This window comes from Gallus gallus, chromosome 3 (genome assembly GCF_016699485.2).
Source record: "Gallus gallus isolate bGalGal1 chromosome 3, bGalGal1.mat.broiler.GRCg7b, whole genome shotgun sequence".
Classification (NCBI taxonomy): domain Eukaryota; kingdom Metazoa; phylum Chordata; class Aves; order Galliformes; family Phasianidae; genus Gallus; species Gallus gallus.
Window position 1 is genome coordinate 102,052,898 of NC_052534.1, and position 18,093 is coordinate 102,070,990.

General features: G+C 35.3%; 1 protein-coding gene across 1 annotated transcript in view; it reads right to left on the reverse strand.

Moving 5' to 3' along the window:
• Positions 1 to 17,480, reverse strand: part of APOB (apolipoprotein B) — a 35,476-nt gene extending 17,996 nt beyond the window's left edge. The window contains exons 1-21 of the mRNA NM_001044633.2: positions 17,344 to 17,480; positions 15,676 to 15,714; positions 12,918 to 13,033; positions 11,941 to 12,086; positions 10,762 to 10,915; positions 10,421 to 10,576; positions 9,374 to 9,498; positions 9,101 to 9,186; positions 8,151 to 8,370; positions 6,936 to 7,163; positions 6,634 to 6,751; positions 6,384 to 6,530; positions 6,044 to 6,255; positions 5,450 to 5,687; positions 4,720 to 4,896; positions 4,240 to 4,431; positions 3,530 to 3,697; positions 2,152 to 2,363; positions 1,418 to 1,600; positions 1,070 to 1,191; positions 231 to 441 (exon numbers count right to left, since the gene is read on the reverse strand). Coding sequence (NP_001038098.2) covers positions 231 to 441; positions 1,070 to 1,191; positions 1,418 to 1,600; positions 2,152 to 2,363; positions 3,530 to 3,697; positions 4,240 to 4,431; positions 4,720 to 4,896; positions 5,450 to 5,687; positions 6,044 to 6,255; positions 6,384 to 6,530; positions 6,634 to 6,751; positions 6,936 to 7,163; positions 8,151 to 8,370; positions 9,101 to 9,186; positions 9,374 to 9,498; positions 10,421 to 10,576; positions 10,762 to 10,915; positions 11,941 to 12,086; positions 12,918 to 13,033; positions 15,676 to 15,714; positions 17,344 to 17,401 — 3,308 coding nt within the window. The 5' untranslated portion in view covers positions 17,402 to 17,480. The remainder of the gene's footprint in view (positions 1 to 230; positions 442 to 1,069; positions 1,192 to 1,417; positions 1,601 to 2,151; positions 2,364 to 3,529; positions 3,698 to 4,239; positions 4,432 to 4,719; positions 4,897 to 5,449; positions 5,688 to 6,043; positions 6,256 to 6,383; positions 6,531 to 6,633; positions 6,752 to 6,935; positions 7,164 to 8,150; positions 8,371 to 9,100; positions 9,187 to 9,373; positions 9,499 to 10,420; positions 10,577 to 10,761; positions 10,916 to 11,940; positions 12,087 to 12,917; positions 13,034 to 15,675; positions 15,715 to 17,343) is intronic.
• Between the last annotated feature and the right edge of the window lie 613 nt (positions 17,481 to 18,093).

An 18,093-nucleotide genomic window follows, 5' to 3' on the forward strand; every position in this document is an offset into this window, starting at 1 on the left:
ATATTAGGTGTATTTATTTTATGTATACGTGATGGATTACAAGTAAAATATTTCAAGGATTTTCAAACAGGAGTTGAATGACAATTTTATATGTCTATATGTATATATATAAGAGCAATCTATTCAAATTGGGATATTATTTTTCAAAAAATTTTTGCCTTCAATAAAAACTTCAGTTAACTTATCCAAAAATATCTGAAAAAGTCTGAAAAAGAGGTCTTCTGAGTTACCTTATTTGTCCAGTGAGAGTGACTTCAGAAATCTTCTTGTTATTAAAGTCTATAACGAAGGTATATGCTTTCTTCCCAGAAACAGATTCATCAGTGATTCTGAAGTTAGTACCAAAGTCAACATCAACATCTGGAATGGAGACGTCGCTGGTCAGAATCTTCCTGTCTCTATTGTACTTAAAGGTTAGTGTGGCTTCATGCTGCTTTACACCTGGAAAATATAATAGAGTCTTGTTATCCACAACTATGGAGCATTATGGACTTTTCTAAGAAGGAGAAAAAATAGAATCAGTTGAAAATTACACCACCCTGAAAATCTAAAGAAAGCCTGAATGGGTCTCCGTTAGAAACAGGTTCATCTTTTTCTCCTCATCTTCAAAGCTCATCATGGACTAATCCTGCCACTATTATTGTTGCATAAGGTATGTTGTCTCTCATTTAAAAAAACAAACAAACAAAAAAACCCCAACACCTTTTGTTTTATGCAGTTTTTCTCCATTTGTATGCTTTACTTCCATATTTCATCAGAAATGTAGTTTTCCTATTGCTTATGTTGAAATCATTAATTTCTCCTTTTCCATTCTTACATTCATTGACATCAAAATTTAATTTAAATCACATGAAGAAATTTGTAGAGGTACAAAATCATGAAGAACTTGTAATGTGGTTGCAAATATGAAATGAAATGAGAGTGAAAGTGCCTATTTGAGTGTGATAAGAGTGTTCTATTTCATACTGTAAATACCTCTACTGCATTTTATTCATAAAAATCTTTTTTCCAGTTCAGTGACATATAGATCAAAGCAGAGCTAAACCACATTTCTTTTTCAGACTCTTACCTTCTGCTTGTACCGCAAACTTTAATGTGTCTACCAGGTCAGTTCCCTCTCTCTGCAGATCATAGTTTGCACTTGCAGAGTATTCTTTCACTTCCCCTGTGGACACTATTTCAACTTCAAATCTAAAGGAGGAGTAAACAAATGTCTTGTAAATAACTGATTCTGCCATGACCACAAACAGGAGGAATCAGACAGTTCTCAATAGCTCTCTTTCTGAGCTGCTCATGCAAGTCTGTATTTCAATATTTTTAAAGGTAATTTTTAGGTAAAAGAGTACTATAATAATAAGCCCTAAGAAGGAAGGTTAGTTAACCCAAAATAGACATAGTCAAAGCTTTCCTAACTTACCTGGTTTCTCCAGTCAAGGGATAATATGGAGCTGCCTCCATGGAACTGGCATTAGAGTACAATAATTTAGTGCAGAAATTTAGACCAGAAATGAAAGGCTTGCACGAAGTTGAGAATTCTCGGTTCTCAATCAGAGGTGGAATCTCTTCAGTTTTGGCTGGAGACACCAAATGAAGTGTGTTGCTGGAAAAGGAAAGCGACTCATTTATTCCCCAAACAGGAGTTTAGACATTGCACATAAGTTGCTCTATGAGTAAGGTTACACTCTGAATAAAACTAATTGAGGTAGGGGCTTAATTAAATAACACTCGGTGGTTAAATGATCAAGTAGCGTATTATTACTATTATTATAAGCATTATTAGTGATAACTATAATTCCATGTGTTGAGCCACTTATCCTCTCCAATTAATGTAAGCAGTTCATTTAAATTCCATTTAAAACCAGGCATTGCTAATACAATAACCTCATTTGAGAGAAATCAAAGCAATAGAAATGGTATGTATCTTATTGGAAGTTACAGAAAATAGTGTCAAAGTAAAGAATCTGCAAGGCCTGGCTCCTAAGCTATTTACTTATCTTACAAGAAAAGTAATCTCAGTTTTACAATGCCTGAGATTTTTCTAAACTGAAAATTTCTCCATGTCTGCCCTAATCTCTCAATTCTATCACAATGAAAAATGAAGAAAAGAGGGGAAGAACACATTTTCAGAAGTTCTCATTCAATTCCCCTTACCTGATACTGAGGAGTTTTGTTGGGGTCTTTGGGGCAGGAATGCTGAATTTCAGCTGTCCAGCTTTCACACTAACATGTGCTTCAATTCCAGACTCATGGAATATATTGGAATTCATCTCCACACCACTTCTAGCAAATTCAGGCATGTTTATTCCTAGATGTGTTACAAACTCAACTGCTACTGAAGGTTTAGCAATGAGTTCTGCTTGCATCTATTTAACAAAAGCAAAATAATGTATTTTATTTTCCCAAAATACTTTTTAGAACACAATGTCCTCATTCTTGATAATCTAGAGGTAGAGTTTGTATAATTTATTTTGCTATTCAAAAAGTTGATTCCCAAATCAAATCAGCTGAGGGAGCAAATAAGCGACAGTTGTCATGCAGCAAATACAGCAAGATGATAGCATTGGGAAACCTTACACAGAAGTACTCATCTGCAGAAAGATTTTGTACATGAAGTTAAATGCATATATCTTTAAATCTGAAAACGAGAACCAGTTTTCCACTGCAGAGAAAATATAGTAATTCTCCAAAACAATGAGTAAAAAGTTTGAAAAAAAAAAATGGATCCAAGATTTCAATTTCTCTAAACAGAAAACAGCTTCTTTCCAAGCTTTTGGTTTCACCATTATAGCAAGAAGGGACAGAAAGCAAAATTCTGGAAAAGATTCCACAAGTAATGTAATGGCAGCCAAGAATAACTTTAAGGGCCTTTTAAAAAAATTACTTAAATACTGTACACATTATCAAATTAAAAGCTCAGTGAGCTGAAACTACTGAGGACTATATAAAATATTGTCTAAAATAGAGCAAAATAATTACAAAATCTGAAAAAAAGATTCCAAATATTTCATTTAAAAATTTAACTGGAAAATGTATTTTTGTCACATTCACTTTAATTTTTGAAACTGTAAAATGTTTTATTTCTTGTAGAAAAGTTTTGTTTAGCTCATTTTCCAATATTTCTTTTAACTAGAAAGCAAAAATTTCACTTTAATTTAGTTACATCAAAAATTTTTATTAACTGTTTGGTTTGAACACCAAATTCATGTGCTGCAGCTTTTTCCACTACTCTCATTTGAGATCATGGAGAGAGAAATACACAGACATGACAAGGATTAGATGTAACAGATTATTAAAATACTTTTAATTCATAAATTTCATTATATCACATACTTGACTTACTATATGCATTACTTATCATTTGATTGTGAACTTTATCCATGAATTAACCGAAGGCCTCTAATGAGTAAGTACTTTTTTATTTCAAGAGTATTTCAGCCTTTAAAATTCTTTTGGTGTAAAGAGTTTAATCCCTAAATGAGGTTGCTGATTATTAAGAGAAGACAAAATAAAGAGACCTGTTGAGACTTACACTTTTTTGATGAAGTTTCACAGCTACTTTGGCCCCAGGTGTCACTATTCCAGACAAGGCAAACTTCAGTTGCAAACCTGCTCCAGTTGGGAGTTCAAACTCATTGTCCATAAACATATAGTGGACAAATAAGTCCTTGTCAACACCTTTGGAGATGGCTTGTGCAATCTGTGAATGAAACAAGGAAACAAATATTAACTAATCGATGCTGGATGCTAGATTTTATCACTTGCCTTGATATACACAATGGAATGTGGATTGATTTGGGTAACATTCTGGCTTCCTCAAAGTCAATAGCAAAATGTCTTTTTGACTTCATCAAAAGCAGTGTTTTGCTATGTATTTCTGAACTTTACTACATTCTCTTTTCTTTTTAATATGATATACCATTAATTAATACTAATATATATCTCAATAAAAAAATCAGTATATCACAATTCTGCAATAATATCTGAACCTCCTTTTTGTCCTTTCCTTCACCCATCTACAAGAAGGACTCTACTTAGTTATTGAGAGGTATTTATGGGTTCCTTAGAGCCCTTCAGACTAAATTTAGACATTTCATTTTAAGTATTTTTATTTTATGTGACCGGAACAGGCATCAAATTTACATTCTTCATATAATGTATCAATAAAATCAAGACTTTATAAACAACTGGTAGAAAAAGAAATAGTGGGGAATAATATATGTTGAAAAATCAGAAACATACTATTTCAGGAATTCTCTGAAGAGTTTTAATGCACTCTAGAGCCACGCTTCCCAGCAATTTGAAATCATTGAGTTTCATGTACCCAAGCTCTTCTCCCAGGATTCGCAGAAATGCCCTTCCTTCAGGAGCTTCCTTCTTGCTCAATTCTTTTATCAGTTTTTCAAGGTTAAGAATTACTGCTTTAGTGATCTCCTGAAAATTCAGTCAGAAAGTAGTAAAATAGATTTAGAGAAATCCATAAGGTCATGTATCTAGAATAATGACATATTGAATATCAGTTAATGTTGACATTTTTTATTCCTCCAGACAAAGGCCCATCCCACATGCCATGAAGAAAGAATACCGTTGAACAGCATTAAGAACTTCCATTTTAGCGTACTCGAAAAGGAGAAAGTTCGTATACAAGAAACACATAAGTGCTGTAATTACTATATAAATATAGGAATGCTGTGCTGCACAGAGAATGCTTTCAAACTGTACCTGATCCTGCTTGCCATCGTGGGAGTAACCAAAGTAGTCAAAGAGAGCCTTGGAAACCTGCTCTGGCACTTTGCCATCAACCCAGTACAGGGCCTTGCTTGCAGTATCTGGGAAAAATCCCTTCTCTCCAAACAAAGCTTCCAGTGTTGGTTCAAATCCCTTTCCATCCAAGCCAAGCTGAAATGAACAGAACAATGCCATAACTGAGAGAGGTTCTCCACTATTTGTACCTTTACAACAAACAGACTTTCTGGGGAACAAAAAATGCATTTCAAGTATATTCTACAAGTCTATGACTCTTAAGGAAAGATATGCAAGATAAGAGAATAGTAGATCTCATGATTAATTTTCTCTCTTCAGCGATGTCCAACATAAAACCTACACATAGGCTGTATCTCACTTAGAATCTACTATGAGTACTTCAGTGTGCTGGTAATGACTCATTAGCATGAAGTCCATTTGTTACAGATGGGTTCATTTTACCCTAGCTGTGGCCTTTAATAACTCCAACAGGGTCGTCCATCCAGGCAATGGCAAGTGACATCACATAACGGATGGCTTGCTCTAAAGCCCATTGAGATCAAATGAAAGTCTCCTTGTAAGCACAGTGATCTTTAGATTTCTCCCAAAGCTTGTAAAAACAATACATTATTCATGGAAAGTTGTTATAAGCAAACAGAAGTGAGAAAGAAAACAGTTGAATACTAGCAAAGGCTTTTGATAATTGTACCTCAAAGATATCACTTGGGCCAAAACCATACAAGTTCAGGGTGGTTTTCAGCATAGTTTCTTTAGGAACATAGCTGCTTGGATCAAATATCACATTTCCTTCTACTTTGGCAGAGATGGGATTGAGGCCAGGTACAGAAACTCTTTTGGAAACTTGATAATTTTGTGAGAATTTTCTGAAATCTTTGGCTGTTGGAACCTCATTTCCTTTCAGTGCTTCTTCAACATGGCTTTTTAGACTAGGAAAGAGGATAGCAATGCAAATATGATTAGTATGAATTGCAAAAAATCTTTATCCCTACGTGAGAGATTTCTTGTGTCACATGCAGACAACTGAGGTGATTGTGCAGATGGTTAGCTCTCTGCATATACTAATAGTAAGTCTAAGGGCAAGAGCAGCACTGCTCTAACAAAGCTGTAGATCTACTCAGTTGATGTTCTTAAACAAAGAAAACAAACCAGCAAACTAAGAATCAATCAAACAAACAAACAAAAAAACCCATACAAAACTCACACTACTAAAATAACATTCATTGCAGTTATGGAAAAACTTTGTTCTTCTTAGGAGACCAGTATATAACAAAATTTTACTTACTCTTCAATGCCTACTTCATCAGAGTCTAGGATGTTGGCAATGTGTGAAGCGACAAAGCTTTTCACTTGCTCGTTCTTCTCCCTTGTGAGGATTCTCATAATCTTTGCGAGATCAGCTGGGGAAGGATTCTTCATCAGTATGAGATAGGTTGCTAGACGTTTATCTGTAGGTGCATCCCCTTCCTGGAATTCTTTCAGAAGTGCTGAACGATCCTACATAAACATAACAATGTTGTCACACTCCTTTGGGAATAGACAGTGTGAAATAATTTCAAGTATGTAATTTCTTCAAGACTGCATAATTACAAAAAATGCAGGTTATGCTAGTTCTTGTGTATTACCTCTTCTGTAATGGTCATTTTCCGGAATGCCTGTATGGCTGCTTTTTGAACTGAAAGTGATGCAGCTTGATTTCTGATACATGTTTTAAGAGAAGCTTTCAGGCTGGGTTTAGCTTTCTCCATTACTGCACCCATGTTTCCAATAGCCTGTCAGTGATGAAAACAAAGAAAGATGATTAATTTCTTTTTTCCACCAACAGAAGCAAAGTAATATATGTGCTACGATAAGGAGAGAAACAAATAAAAATACCCGAAGTGTGAGATATGTAAGTTCAGCATCTCCAGAACAGTCAGTGCCGAGCAGTGATACCATGAAGTCAGCAACATCTGTTATTTCCTCTGTTACAATCATCTTCTCATTATAGAACCTGAAGCAAAAAAATGCATTAGAAACAAATGGTTAAAATAAGAAAAGCCTATTTATTTTTTATTTCAGTAGAACAAATTCAAGAGAATTCAAGAGAAACCCTCAAGGAGGACTAGTCTTAGAGTTTGCGCACTGTAATGTTTTCTTGATGTTATTTTGTAAAATTATATGCTGCCACTACTTACTTGGTAACAGCATGACTCAAGCCATAAAAGGAAGCTCTGCTTGGCTGATACTGGGCCATGTTAAGAATTTCCCGGATTCTCTTTGGAGTAGGAGAAGGCAAGAGTCCCAGGGTATACGTGACCAGGTCTACCACAAGTGGATTTACGTTTCCAGTTCTCAGTATCTGAAGGACTGCACTGTAACACTCTGGAGTCCCACACTGAATCAGGGCCTGAATCGTGATGGAACTGAAAGGAAAAGCGATGGCTTTAATTAATGATATTCTTGTTTGCAGTTATTCCTGCATGCTTCGTGTTTGAAAGAAACATTTGACACATTCACCTGGGTCTGTTAATATACATGTGTGGTTACGTATGGCCAGAAGTAAAACACACAATTGCTAATCAGGAAGAAGCTGCTTAATTTTACAAATTATGATAATACACGACTAGATAATAACAAGATGAAAAATATTAACAGTACTACAATTTCACAGACATATCTAGTTTTTCCATGACCTCAAGATTTTCCATACCTTTCAGTATTATAATGCATTGAATCACACCGAAGCTCTCATCTCTCTAGAGACTGAGGGCATTAACTCATAACATAAATGCATAAACTCACTGAAATCCAGCCAAGACAGGAATAGTAGGATTTGGGAGTGGAGGTCAACGTAAAATCAAAGGTTTGTGCACTTACATGGCTCTAAAAATCTCACTTTCAAAACTGTGTTATTGGAATTTGGAATTACGCTGTCCTTGAGCAAAACTAGATAAAAGATATTTGGCCATAATAACATGTTCACTGGATTGCATCAGGCATATACACTTGGCTTGGTGGTGGGGAGTAAAACCTTATACTGTTATACTCAACTCAGTTTAATTTATAGTTTAGTTTCTTCATTAAAATGGGAAGATTTGATCAGGTAATGATCAAGCAATATTAGTACTTCATAGCTGTCTGGAACTTTCAGACCTATTTAAATTCTTAAACTGTTTTCATTTATTTAATATTCAAGTTATTACCATCTGAGCACTTCTGATGGAAAAATAATAAATTCATAGTTCTTACTCTCTTATTTCCCTCTCTAGATTATTAATACGAAACCTATCTTTCTGAAGGGCAATCTTGACATCTATTTAAACTACATTTTAAGAGAATGTGCAGCGAATCGTCAACTTTAGAATTATTTTGCTATGGCATTGACACACGCTGGACGTGCTGGAACATACCTTGAAGTTTCCATCATCTTTGGTACAAGAGAGCCAAGAGTGCTGTTGTGCAAACTTCTAAGTCCAGAAACAAATTTGTAAAAGAGTTTTGCTCTCTGCTGGTTCTGCTGGGAGGCAGTAAGTTTCTGCAGCTCCTGAAGAATTTTCAAAACAGCATCACCCTGCCTGGAAAATTTAGCATCTGTGCTTTCCAGTGCAAGTCCTTTCTCTTCCAGTTCATCTAGAAATTAAACCAATGACACTCTTTATTACTTGATCAAGGAGCTCTCTACACTGAATATAATTAATATCAACTGTATAGATTGCCTTATACTGTGCAATTGTTGAAGTTCAACAACTGAACATTTTGTAAAAATAAATGGAATTTAAATGCAATTCTCCCTGAAGTAGAATAATGATACTTATCTGCATAAAGCATCTGAAAATTTCATGAAGATATTTTCTTGGCAGCTTTTATATTAGCAGAGTTTGCCTTTGTAACTTTTAATGAGTATATCTTAGGAAAAAACGTGCTCCGACAATGCAATAACAATTGCATTGTAAAGAAGGGCGTTTCAGAACCGAACACATAGTTATCAAGAATTGATGCAACTGAAGTTGCAAAAGAAATTATGGTTAACTTAAAAAAGTCTTGTTAAACTCATTTTCAAAAAGATTGGAATTACTTTCCATTATTTAGGTTATTTAGAATGTTTTGATTATAAAGATTAGTTTCAAAATTAAAATGAAAAGACAAAGATTGTGTAGAATTATGAAGTATTTTTAAACTTTTCATTTTTTTTTCACATTTCTCCCCAAATCTTTTTCCTGTCTAAGTCAGTGGAGATTCATTAAAAATCATCATTTGCTTTGGTGTTCTCAAATACATCTTCAATGAATTCAATGAAATCTTTCAAAGAAAAAAAAAATTGGTTCCTCTATTTGAGATTTATTTAGAATTGCAGCTGTACCTCCATCAGGATTTCTGTTATTCATCCTCTGATTATCTTCAAGCTTCAGTGTCTGGTTGACTTCTGTCATCATACCATACTGATTTCTAGCAAACAAACAAAAATTCAGTGCTTTAGTTGAGTCAAAATTCCTTTGAGGGATCTTCCTACACTTCTTGCACCCTTGCAAACAAAGTGCAGATTTAGGGATAAAGTCATGGCAGAATTTGATACATTAGCATCCAAACTGAATATTTATTTTAAAATGGTAATTATAAATAGTGATCAACATACTTGTATGAGGAAGGCAGAAACAGGTGTTTTTCACTGCAGACAACATCTCTGATATGCTTTTTCTTTGCATCAATACTGTAGTGACAGGATTGAGTGCTACTCAGAAGGGTAGATAGTGGGATGTTCTGTAAAATGAAAAAAAATGGGAGTAAATAATATAGGAAACAATTTTAAACTTTGCTAGTTTTCCTGAAACCTTAACTCTTACAGTCTAATAGATGGTGCATAACTTGTAATCATTCTCATACAAAAAGGAAATTATGCCAGTAGCAAACATAAGTCTCTCTACAAGCAAAAATCCTACAGATATTTTTCCTCAGGCATCACTGTGGTGTTTGGCATAGTAGTTACTTCATGATTTTCTTAGAATATAGGACTAGTTCATATAAACTAGCTTGTACTTTTTAGAGTAGTTCAGGACCCTCACCACAACTGATATTCTTTCTAATTTCATTCTTATACACATTTTGAAGTTTTCTACAACAAGTTGTAGAAGTAGCAGAAGTTACATGATTTTCAGAATTCCTCTTTTTTTTTTTCTTAGGGAAAACACTGAACAACACAGATGCCACAGTACCAGGAAGAAATCTGCAAATATTCATGCAAGCAGTCGTAGGGGATTCATAAGTAGCCTGAACAGCATGTAAAAACATTTACTTCAGGAGATTTAGAGCCCTCTCCTGCATATCACAGACATATCTGAGTGTTGGAGGACTAAATGGTTTACATGAAGTGGGAGTGTTGAAAATGTTGACTCACAAAATAAAAAATTTTGTATATGTTCTGATAGGTTATTGTGCAGTCAACAGTACCAACTCCAACTATTACAAGGTTTCCTCCAAGAATTCTTGGGAGGAACATCAAAGATAGTTATATTCTTTTTCTCTGCATCTCTTCTTCATTACTAACTGCCAACAAAACCACAGACTTCTCTTACGTAGGGGTGCAGAAAACCCTTTATAAGGTCAGTACAAAATTAGTAGTTGCTTATCTTTTTAAGCAGTGTAGAAGAATGTTATATCACAGACTTTTTAGTGGTATACTTACTAGTCCTTTTACAATGGCAACAGGGCTGACATAATCTCTGATTGGACTGAAGTTGTCACAGGCTTTCAGGTTCCTGTTAATTGAAATATCTTCTGCAACACTTCCTCTTCTGGATTTGAACTCAACCTCACTGTCACACTTTCCATATACAGTATCCTAGAAGGAGGAAAGGAATCAGTGTCTTTATTCATGCTGTCAGCCATTTTCTGTTCTGGCAGAAATGCACACACAGTCATTTGAATTTCCAGGTCTTCTGAAAATTATATCTAAGAATAACTCTACTAGGTGAGATTTCTTCCATTTATTAAGAAAAGAAGGTGAGTGCTGTTCAAAATTCTTACCATGGAAATTGTTTTTATGTTTTCCTCTGTTTCTGTTGGTGCAAGGAGAGCTGAGATAATTCCTCTCTTGAGATTGAGGACATTCAGAGGTTCATCCTTCTCTGGATATAGTTTAACTTTTGTTCCATCCTGAGTGCTGAATCTTAGCTCATGTCTGCCAAAGAAATCCCCACCATTAGTATGAAATCATGTTAAAACCACCCAGGAAGGCATGGTTTTAAACTGATGGGCTACACCTAAAGCAGCATGTTTTATCTTGGTCTATCATTATTTAATATTTGTTGTTAGTACTATTACAAAATATTACTATTAAAGTAGGTTCTTTCCAGCAAAATTCTAACCAAGGACATTCTGGTATCACCAGACTACGTCATGTAAGGACAAGTAAATATCAGGAGCAATGGCTGGAAGTTGGAATTGCAACAATTCAGATAGGAGATGAGCAAATTTTTAGACTGTGGTAATTATTAACTACTGCAGTTATCTATGAAATGATGGGAAAGACTAAAAGCTACTACTTGTGGCTTTTAAATAAAAACTCTATTGTGACAAATATATTTTAACACTCTCCTAAGTTTTTTAAAATCTGTGGGTTGGGAAACAAGAGGGAGTGGATTGTGAGGCACTGCAATAAGCATAAAAGTGTACAAATACATACACTACCAAGCACTGGTGACTAGTTGGGTGGAGGGAATAATAGTAAGCTACAAAAGTAGATAAGCAAGGAAAAGGTAAGTTGCATAGGTCATTAGAGATCATGATAGGAAATCCGGACTTCAGTCTCAAATGCCTTTCTATTGCACAGTCTTTGTACCGTATCAGCAATGGAAAATGGCTGCAGACAGTCATGTGAGAACTTGCACACAAGAACAAATATTCCACTTGCAATAATCCTGTAGGAAACTAACCAACAGTTTCATGATGTAAATGATATAAAAAAATTACAACAACATTCTGGGTGAAAATTCTAGACAGAAAAATAGCTTCCCTGGTAGAACTGCATTAGCCCCAAACAGAATAGGGAGAGAATTGCTATGGAACCAGCATATAAACCTGCCACATTATCATCAGCATGTCCTAAACCTGGAAAAGCATAGTCATGGCTGTTACATTATCAGCCATTCAATTCCAAAACTACATGTATTGATGAATTAGTTACTGATAACTGATATTTCTTACTTGGACATGGCATTTGCAAAGTCATCAGAGTTCTTTGACTTCCTCAGCATGGCTCTTCTCTCACTGTCAACACCAAATGTCTCCCTTAGGGAGCAATGCATTGTCCTCAGGATGAACTGGCACAGCTGTGGTACCTCCAACTCAACCTGAGAATACAAACTCTATGTGTTTATCTGTTTTTTTTTCATTACCATCTAGTTCCAGTCTTGAAAACACAATGTTCCTTGGGTTGGGCAAAGTGTCAGAATCATGCTGATTCTGCTGCTCTTGGGAAAAGATTCCAAAGTGCTCTCAACAGCTTAAGGTAGATTGAGGAAGAATACATGAAAAAAAGTATTGGTTTAGCTAATGGTGTGACGTTTCCTATATACATATTAAAAAAGTAACTTTAGGTGTTGAAAATTTACAGTACTAGAAATAATTGCTTGAAAACTTGTGTCATCATAATGATTACTGTTGAATGTCAGAATACTGAAAGCCAAAAATAAAAATCAATTATTCAACTGCAGGAAAAAAAAACTAGTGAAAGGAATGTTTTGGAGAAGCTAGAAGGGGTTTGGGACAGACATTAGTTTAATGTTCTGTGGGGCCTTTTATCCCTACAGTATGGCTCCTGTCTTGACGGTTACCATCAATAAGCTATCAAGTGGTCTTCATGGCATCAGTGAGTTGTTTTAGTTTGATTTCTATAATTATTTGATGTACACCCAACCTAGTAGCCAAGGAAAGCTCATTTACCAGCTCTTCTTCCCCTGTCCCTTATAAGTACAGCCCAATCAGGACAAAAAAGCTCTGATACAGTGGTATGAAGGAATATTCTGACTAGAACAGGGAGGCTTACTCTACAGGACTCTCAGTGAGTGCCTTTCAAAATAATAATCTTATTTGGAAAAACACTGAAGGATGCTCCCCAGTTGCCAAGTCCTATGTTAGTTGATATACAGTCCAGTGAGTTGTATTTACTCCTGTTTCCTTACTTTACAGGTGATCTTTGAACCGCTTCGAGAATCTGCTGTTCCCGTGATCCCACTTGATGTTTCTGCTTCATATAAGTAAACATATTTTCTAAGGCTTTTAAATCGGGCCGCATCTTCTGCAATTAGGAAAACAAAAATATTTTCATCACTTGGTAGGATATGCATATCTAGATCCTTACAATCCATATGAATGTGCAACTAAAATGTATAGCACTCATAAAGGAAGCATGCAAACTGTCCCACTATTTTCTTGTACATTTGCTGTAGAGGAGTTCATAGACAAAGAACAGCTGGATACGTTCTAGAGAAACTATAGATCAGACAAAATTTTTAGTTGGAAGTGTTAAGTTTTTGGTTCCACAGCTCTACATTACGAGTGCTGACAATATGACCCCATTTGGCCATAAGATCACATTCCATTAAAGATAATGACAGAATCGGCAGAAAACATAAGGTGTGGAACTGTTTTAAAAATGACTCAATTTGTTCTATTTAAACTAATAAAATGGAAGTTTTAAAATTGCTGATAAAATTATTAATTTCACCTACGATTTCCATATAATAATTCAAAGAAGATGGAAGAAGCTCTAAACAACATGAAAAGGACTGAAAGTAAATAAACATGGGAAAGAATAGGACACCAAAACTAGCATTCCTCATTACTATTTCACCTGAATCTACAGAACATCTTCCTAAAACCACTAATCTACTGTAATGAATTCACTTATTAAGTCAAGGAATTTCCTTAGAGAAGACTCTTTTTATTGGAGTTAGATTTTAGCTATGTAAAGAGCATGTGTCTGCTGTTTTCAGAGGCAATTTGTCTATAATTTTAAATCCTACAGGCAGGAATGACTGGATGTTAGGAAATGCTTCCCCTAGAGAGTAGTCAGGCACTGGAATGGGCTGCCCAGGAAGGTGGTACAGGCACCAACATTTAGATGTTATACCAAGGGACATGGGTTAGTAGGAAATATTGGTGATAGGTGGATGGTTGGACTGGATGATCTTAGAGGTTTCTTCCAACCTTGGTGATTTTATGATTCTATGAATATTGTAACAGACATAAAAAAAATATTTTGTTCATTGTCAAACACAGGGATATAATCTTTTGATGTTTGGAATGTGTAATGTAGGCCACATAGTGTCCTCAGGTACAGTTAGTTCCCACTGTATTTACAGTTATCATTTTAAACTAACCATATGATTGGGCATGTTAGGTGACAGTGTTAAAGCAGTTTAGTTGTACCTGAACCAGAAGTTACCATTCCCTCAGTTTGGACTGAACATCCCACAGGGTTGTGTTGTTATTGTGATGCTGAGTGAAAAGCAGTTTCTTAAATTGCTCCTATGTGGTCATTTGTGACTATCAAAATGTATTTGTCTACTTTCATAGGTAAAGTCATCTTGCTGTAAACCCACACACCCACCATCAAATCTCTATGTCTTTACTTTCCAGAACCTGCCATGAATGTATCATACTCCTCCTCTGTTATAAAATATTTATTATGTCACGTGGCAAGAGCAATGGGATCTTGCTATATATGTCACAGATTCACATACTTAGAAAGGAGAATAGAATATTACTGTGACACTTTGTATTTCCTCCTTGAGCAATCATTTTTATAAGCTTGACATACTTCAATAGCGTTTTAACTGAATTTAATGCAATTGCCACGAAGAATTACTGTAATTAATAAGTATCATATAGCACTCAGCATCTTGCAAACATTTGAAAAGTCAATTAAGTCATCTAATTAACCTTAAATTTACCACTATCTCTGTTATTTTCTGCTGTCCTGGACTTTACTACTGCTTAACTGTACATGCTCAGAAATTTTCACAGTGCCAGTAAGTACTACGCTAAAGCCAAAAGGATAATTATTGCTTCATTTCCTGCTTTTAAGCAGTGATAAATGGAAAAGCAATATGGAAATGACAAGATTAGAGATGGAAACAACAAAGAATTTATTATATCAAAAATACACAAGAAATTGGCAATGAAGCCCAGAAAAGTCTTTGTTTTGGGCATCTGAAAAAAAACATCAGTTGCCTGGAGATGGTGCTGAAGTATCCAACAAGAGAAAAAAAAAGCCTGAAGATCAAAAGGGATAATGAAGAAAACAACCCATTTGGTACTTTGACCCTACGATGGAACATTACGTGTCTAACCAGGCAGTCAGGGCCAGTCAGAGTTCATTATAAAGATAGGGCATAAAGTCAGCATTTCCTGAGTCTGGACTTGTTTTTAGGAATTGCTGTTCCTGCTGATAGACTTGATGATTTATTCTACAGGTATTTAGCTAGATATCCAAGTGCAATCCTGTGGGATAAGCAGACAATGTGATGGGAATATAAGAAGTGAGATTCAGCCCATGTAATTGTAATGTACACAACCTCATTAATAAAGCTTAAGATTTGATAAAAACAGATTTCCAGATTAAAGAATTTGCATGTGAGAATTAAGAAATCAACAAAACAATGAACAGTAAAGTTTCTTAAAAGGGGACTTTAAAGAAGTTTAGAAATACCACCTCATATTCTCTGATCTTACAAAACTTTTGATATTCTTAGGCCTAAGCCTTATGGATAATTAAATACCTAAAATAAATGACAATAAATGCTTCAGAATATTGTCATCAGTTTTGTTTTAGTTATTTCAGAGGAAGAAATTTACAGAATAGGAAAAACTCTGAAGATTGCATTCAGCTGATATAGCAATATAAGATAACAAAAGCATATGCAAGAAATCAGTTACTTGAACATCCTGGGTTTCCATTTTCAGGTGTTCCTTCCTCTGTAAAGAGTAAAAAACAAGAATTAAAAGTGCACAAGCAGTTTTCTAGACATAAAGCAAGGCCTATGCAAACAAAAATGGAAATAGTTTTATTGCAAGATCTTTCTAATTAATATCAAAATCGATGTAGTTTTCCACTGAAATAAATAACAAATATGCTTAACATTGATGGCACAGAGTCAAATTTAAAGAGCATTAAATGAATTTTCCTGATATTGTGGACTATGAGCTGAAAATAGGATCTTCAGTTCACTGAATTAAACTGCTTTGATTTAAACCTCAGGATCATCTTCTAGGTTGACCACTATTTTTAACTGTTCTGTGTTATGTGAAATTTTTTAAAAGTGGGCACAAAATTTATAGGCAGACAGATGAAATGCAACACATGTAACGCAGTTTGCTTACTTTAACTTGTTAGTCTATTTGGAGTGCAGATATACTGCAGAATGGATGAATGGCTGTAACTTGCACTTTGTACAGTCAAAAAATGACAACTTTGGTAAGTAATACTATAATTCTCTGCTACCAAAACTCTTCCAATGATTTGTGTGTGTGTGTAGAAAATATAGGTGAATATTCAGAGTTCATAATTAGGAGGAAAGAACGCTTACTGGAAGTCTGTTCAATTTAAGAAGGATTATTTGCTCCAGTGTATCTTAGATACATCCCATATGACTCTATTTCAAACGGAATAAAGTATACTGTAGTAAGCTTGCTGCACTCGTGTTGCTATATCATTCTTTGGACTTTCACACATGAATGCGAGAATTTTTCAAAATAAGTCCCTGTAGACTTTCCAAGCTTCCATAATGGGAATTGTAAGGTTGGCTGCTCTATAGTAATATAGTAGTTATAGTAATAACATTAATTGTAAGTATTAGAAACAAGCGCATCCTTCAAAACTGTGTAATATCAGTTAGCATCAAAATGCGATGATGAATTGTATCTGCATATAAACCCTAAATTCGTTCAGATCTGTGTAACTGGCACTGGACTCACTCTCTTCCTTAAGATTCCTGAAATCTTAACACTACAGAATCACATTCTAAAAAGCCATTTCATGGGAAGCAAAGAGACTGCTCACAATATGCAGCATCATACTGAGTCAGGCTGTCTTTTCTGATTCAGAAAGAAAACTTCACTAGCCTAGTTCATTTATTACTGCTACTGATAGCTGTGTTCCTTTAACAGAAAATTCTATTTCAAAATTTTACTTTATCGCTCCCAGTTCTTTTGCTCACACACAAAAAAAGGGTTAGCAACAGCTGGAGTAAGTCTGTACTGTAAGTGACAGCACTTCCATGGAGGTGAATACGGAATGGCATTACAGAAGAACAATCAGGACAAAGTAAACTGTATGAACTCCTCAAACATTGCAAAAAAACAAAAACAAACAAACAAACAAAAAAACCATTGAATTTGATCAAAAAACGCCAGACAACATTTGCAACTTTTCCTATATTAGGATCCTCTTATGGTTGCCCAGCCCTAGAGGGGGAAGAGATGATCTCTTTATCATACTTTCCATCTCTAATTCTATAAACCACAGTCCCATCGATTTTCACTTCTTATTTTAACAAGTTCACAAATAAAGCAGCAAAAAATGCTGACATAAAAGATGGTACTTACGTGTGAGAACACCACTGCTGAGCAGCAGCAAGAGCAGCAAGAGCTGCACAGGGCCCATGGCGAGCCCTGGATGCTCTTGATCCTCTTTCTTTTCCTTCCCTCCCCTCTTCACCTCTTCACCACCACCTCAGAGGGAGAATGAGCCTTCTGACTTGGACCTTCATTTATATAATCTGTAGCAAGCAGCTGAGGCAAACGGTTTAGAAACCTCAGAGCAAATTGCCAAAGGTCCAAAGGTGAGAGATCTAGATCCTCACTGCACTCCAAACACTGCTCTGCATTGGTTGCTGGGAGTCCCCGAAGGCAGAAGACTGAGCATATACTAGAAATAAGTTACTATCCCAGTTGTTGGGTTGGTTTTTTTCACAGTTTTGAAAACAACATCTATCAGCTACAGCATTTCACAGCATTTTCAAAGACATTTCCCATGTTTACACAGGAAAGCTTAAAATGCATAAATCAGAGCGGGAAGAAATGATGATCCTCGCAGCATGTTTTCGGCATAGATGTTGAGAGTACTTCAGAACATCAGAGATTACTGTGCGATTTAGGCATCTTCCCTTTACAGGCAGAAGAATGAAAAGCTTCTTCTTTTTTCTACATTTTTTTTTCTTTTTTTCTACACTTTTTTTTTTTTTTTTAATATGCTTTTCTAAAAACAAAGTTAAATTTCCTTGCAGTATTCTGGCAACTCAGAATGTGTTCATGTTGAAAGTGAGCTCTGTATAATTCTTTCATTTTCTTGTTTTT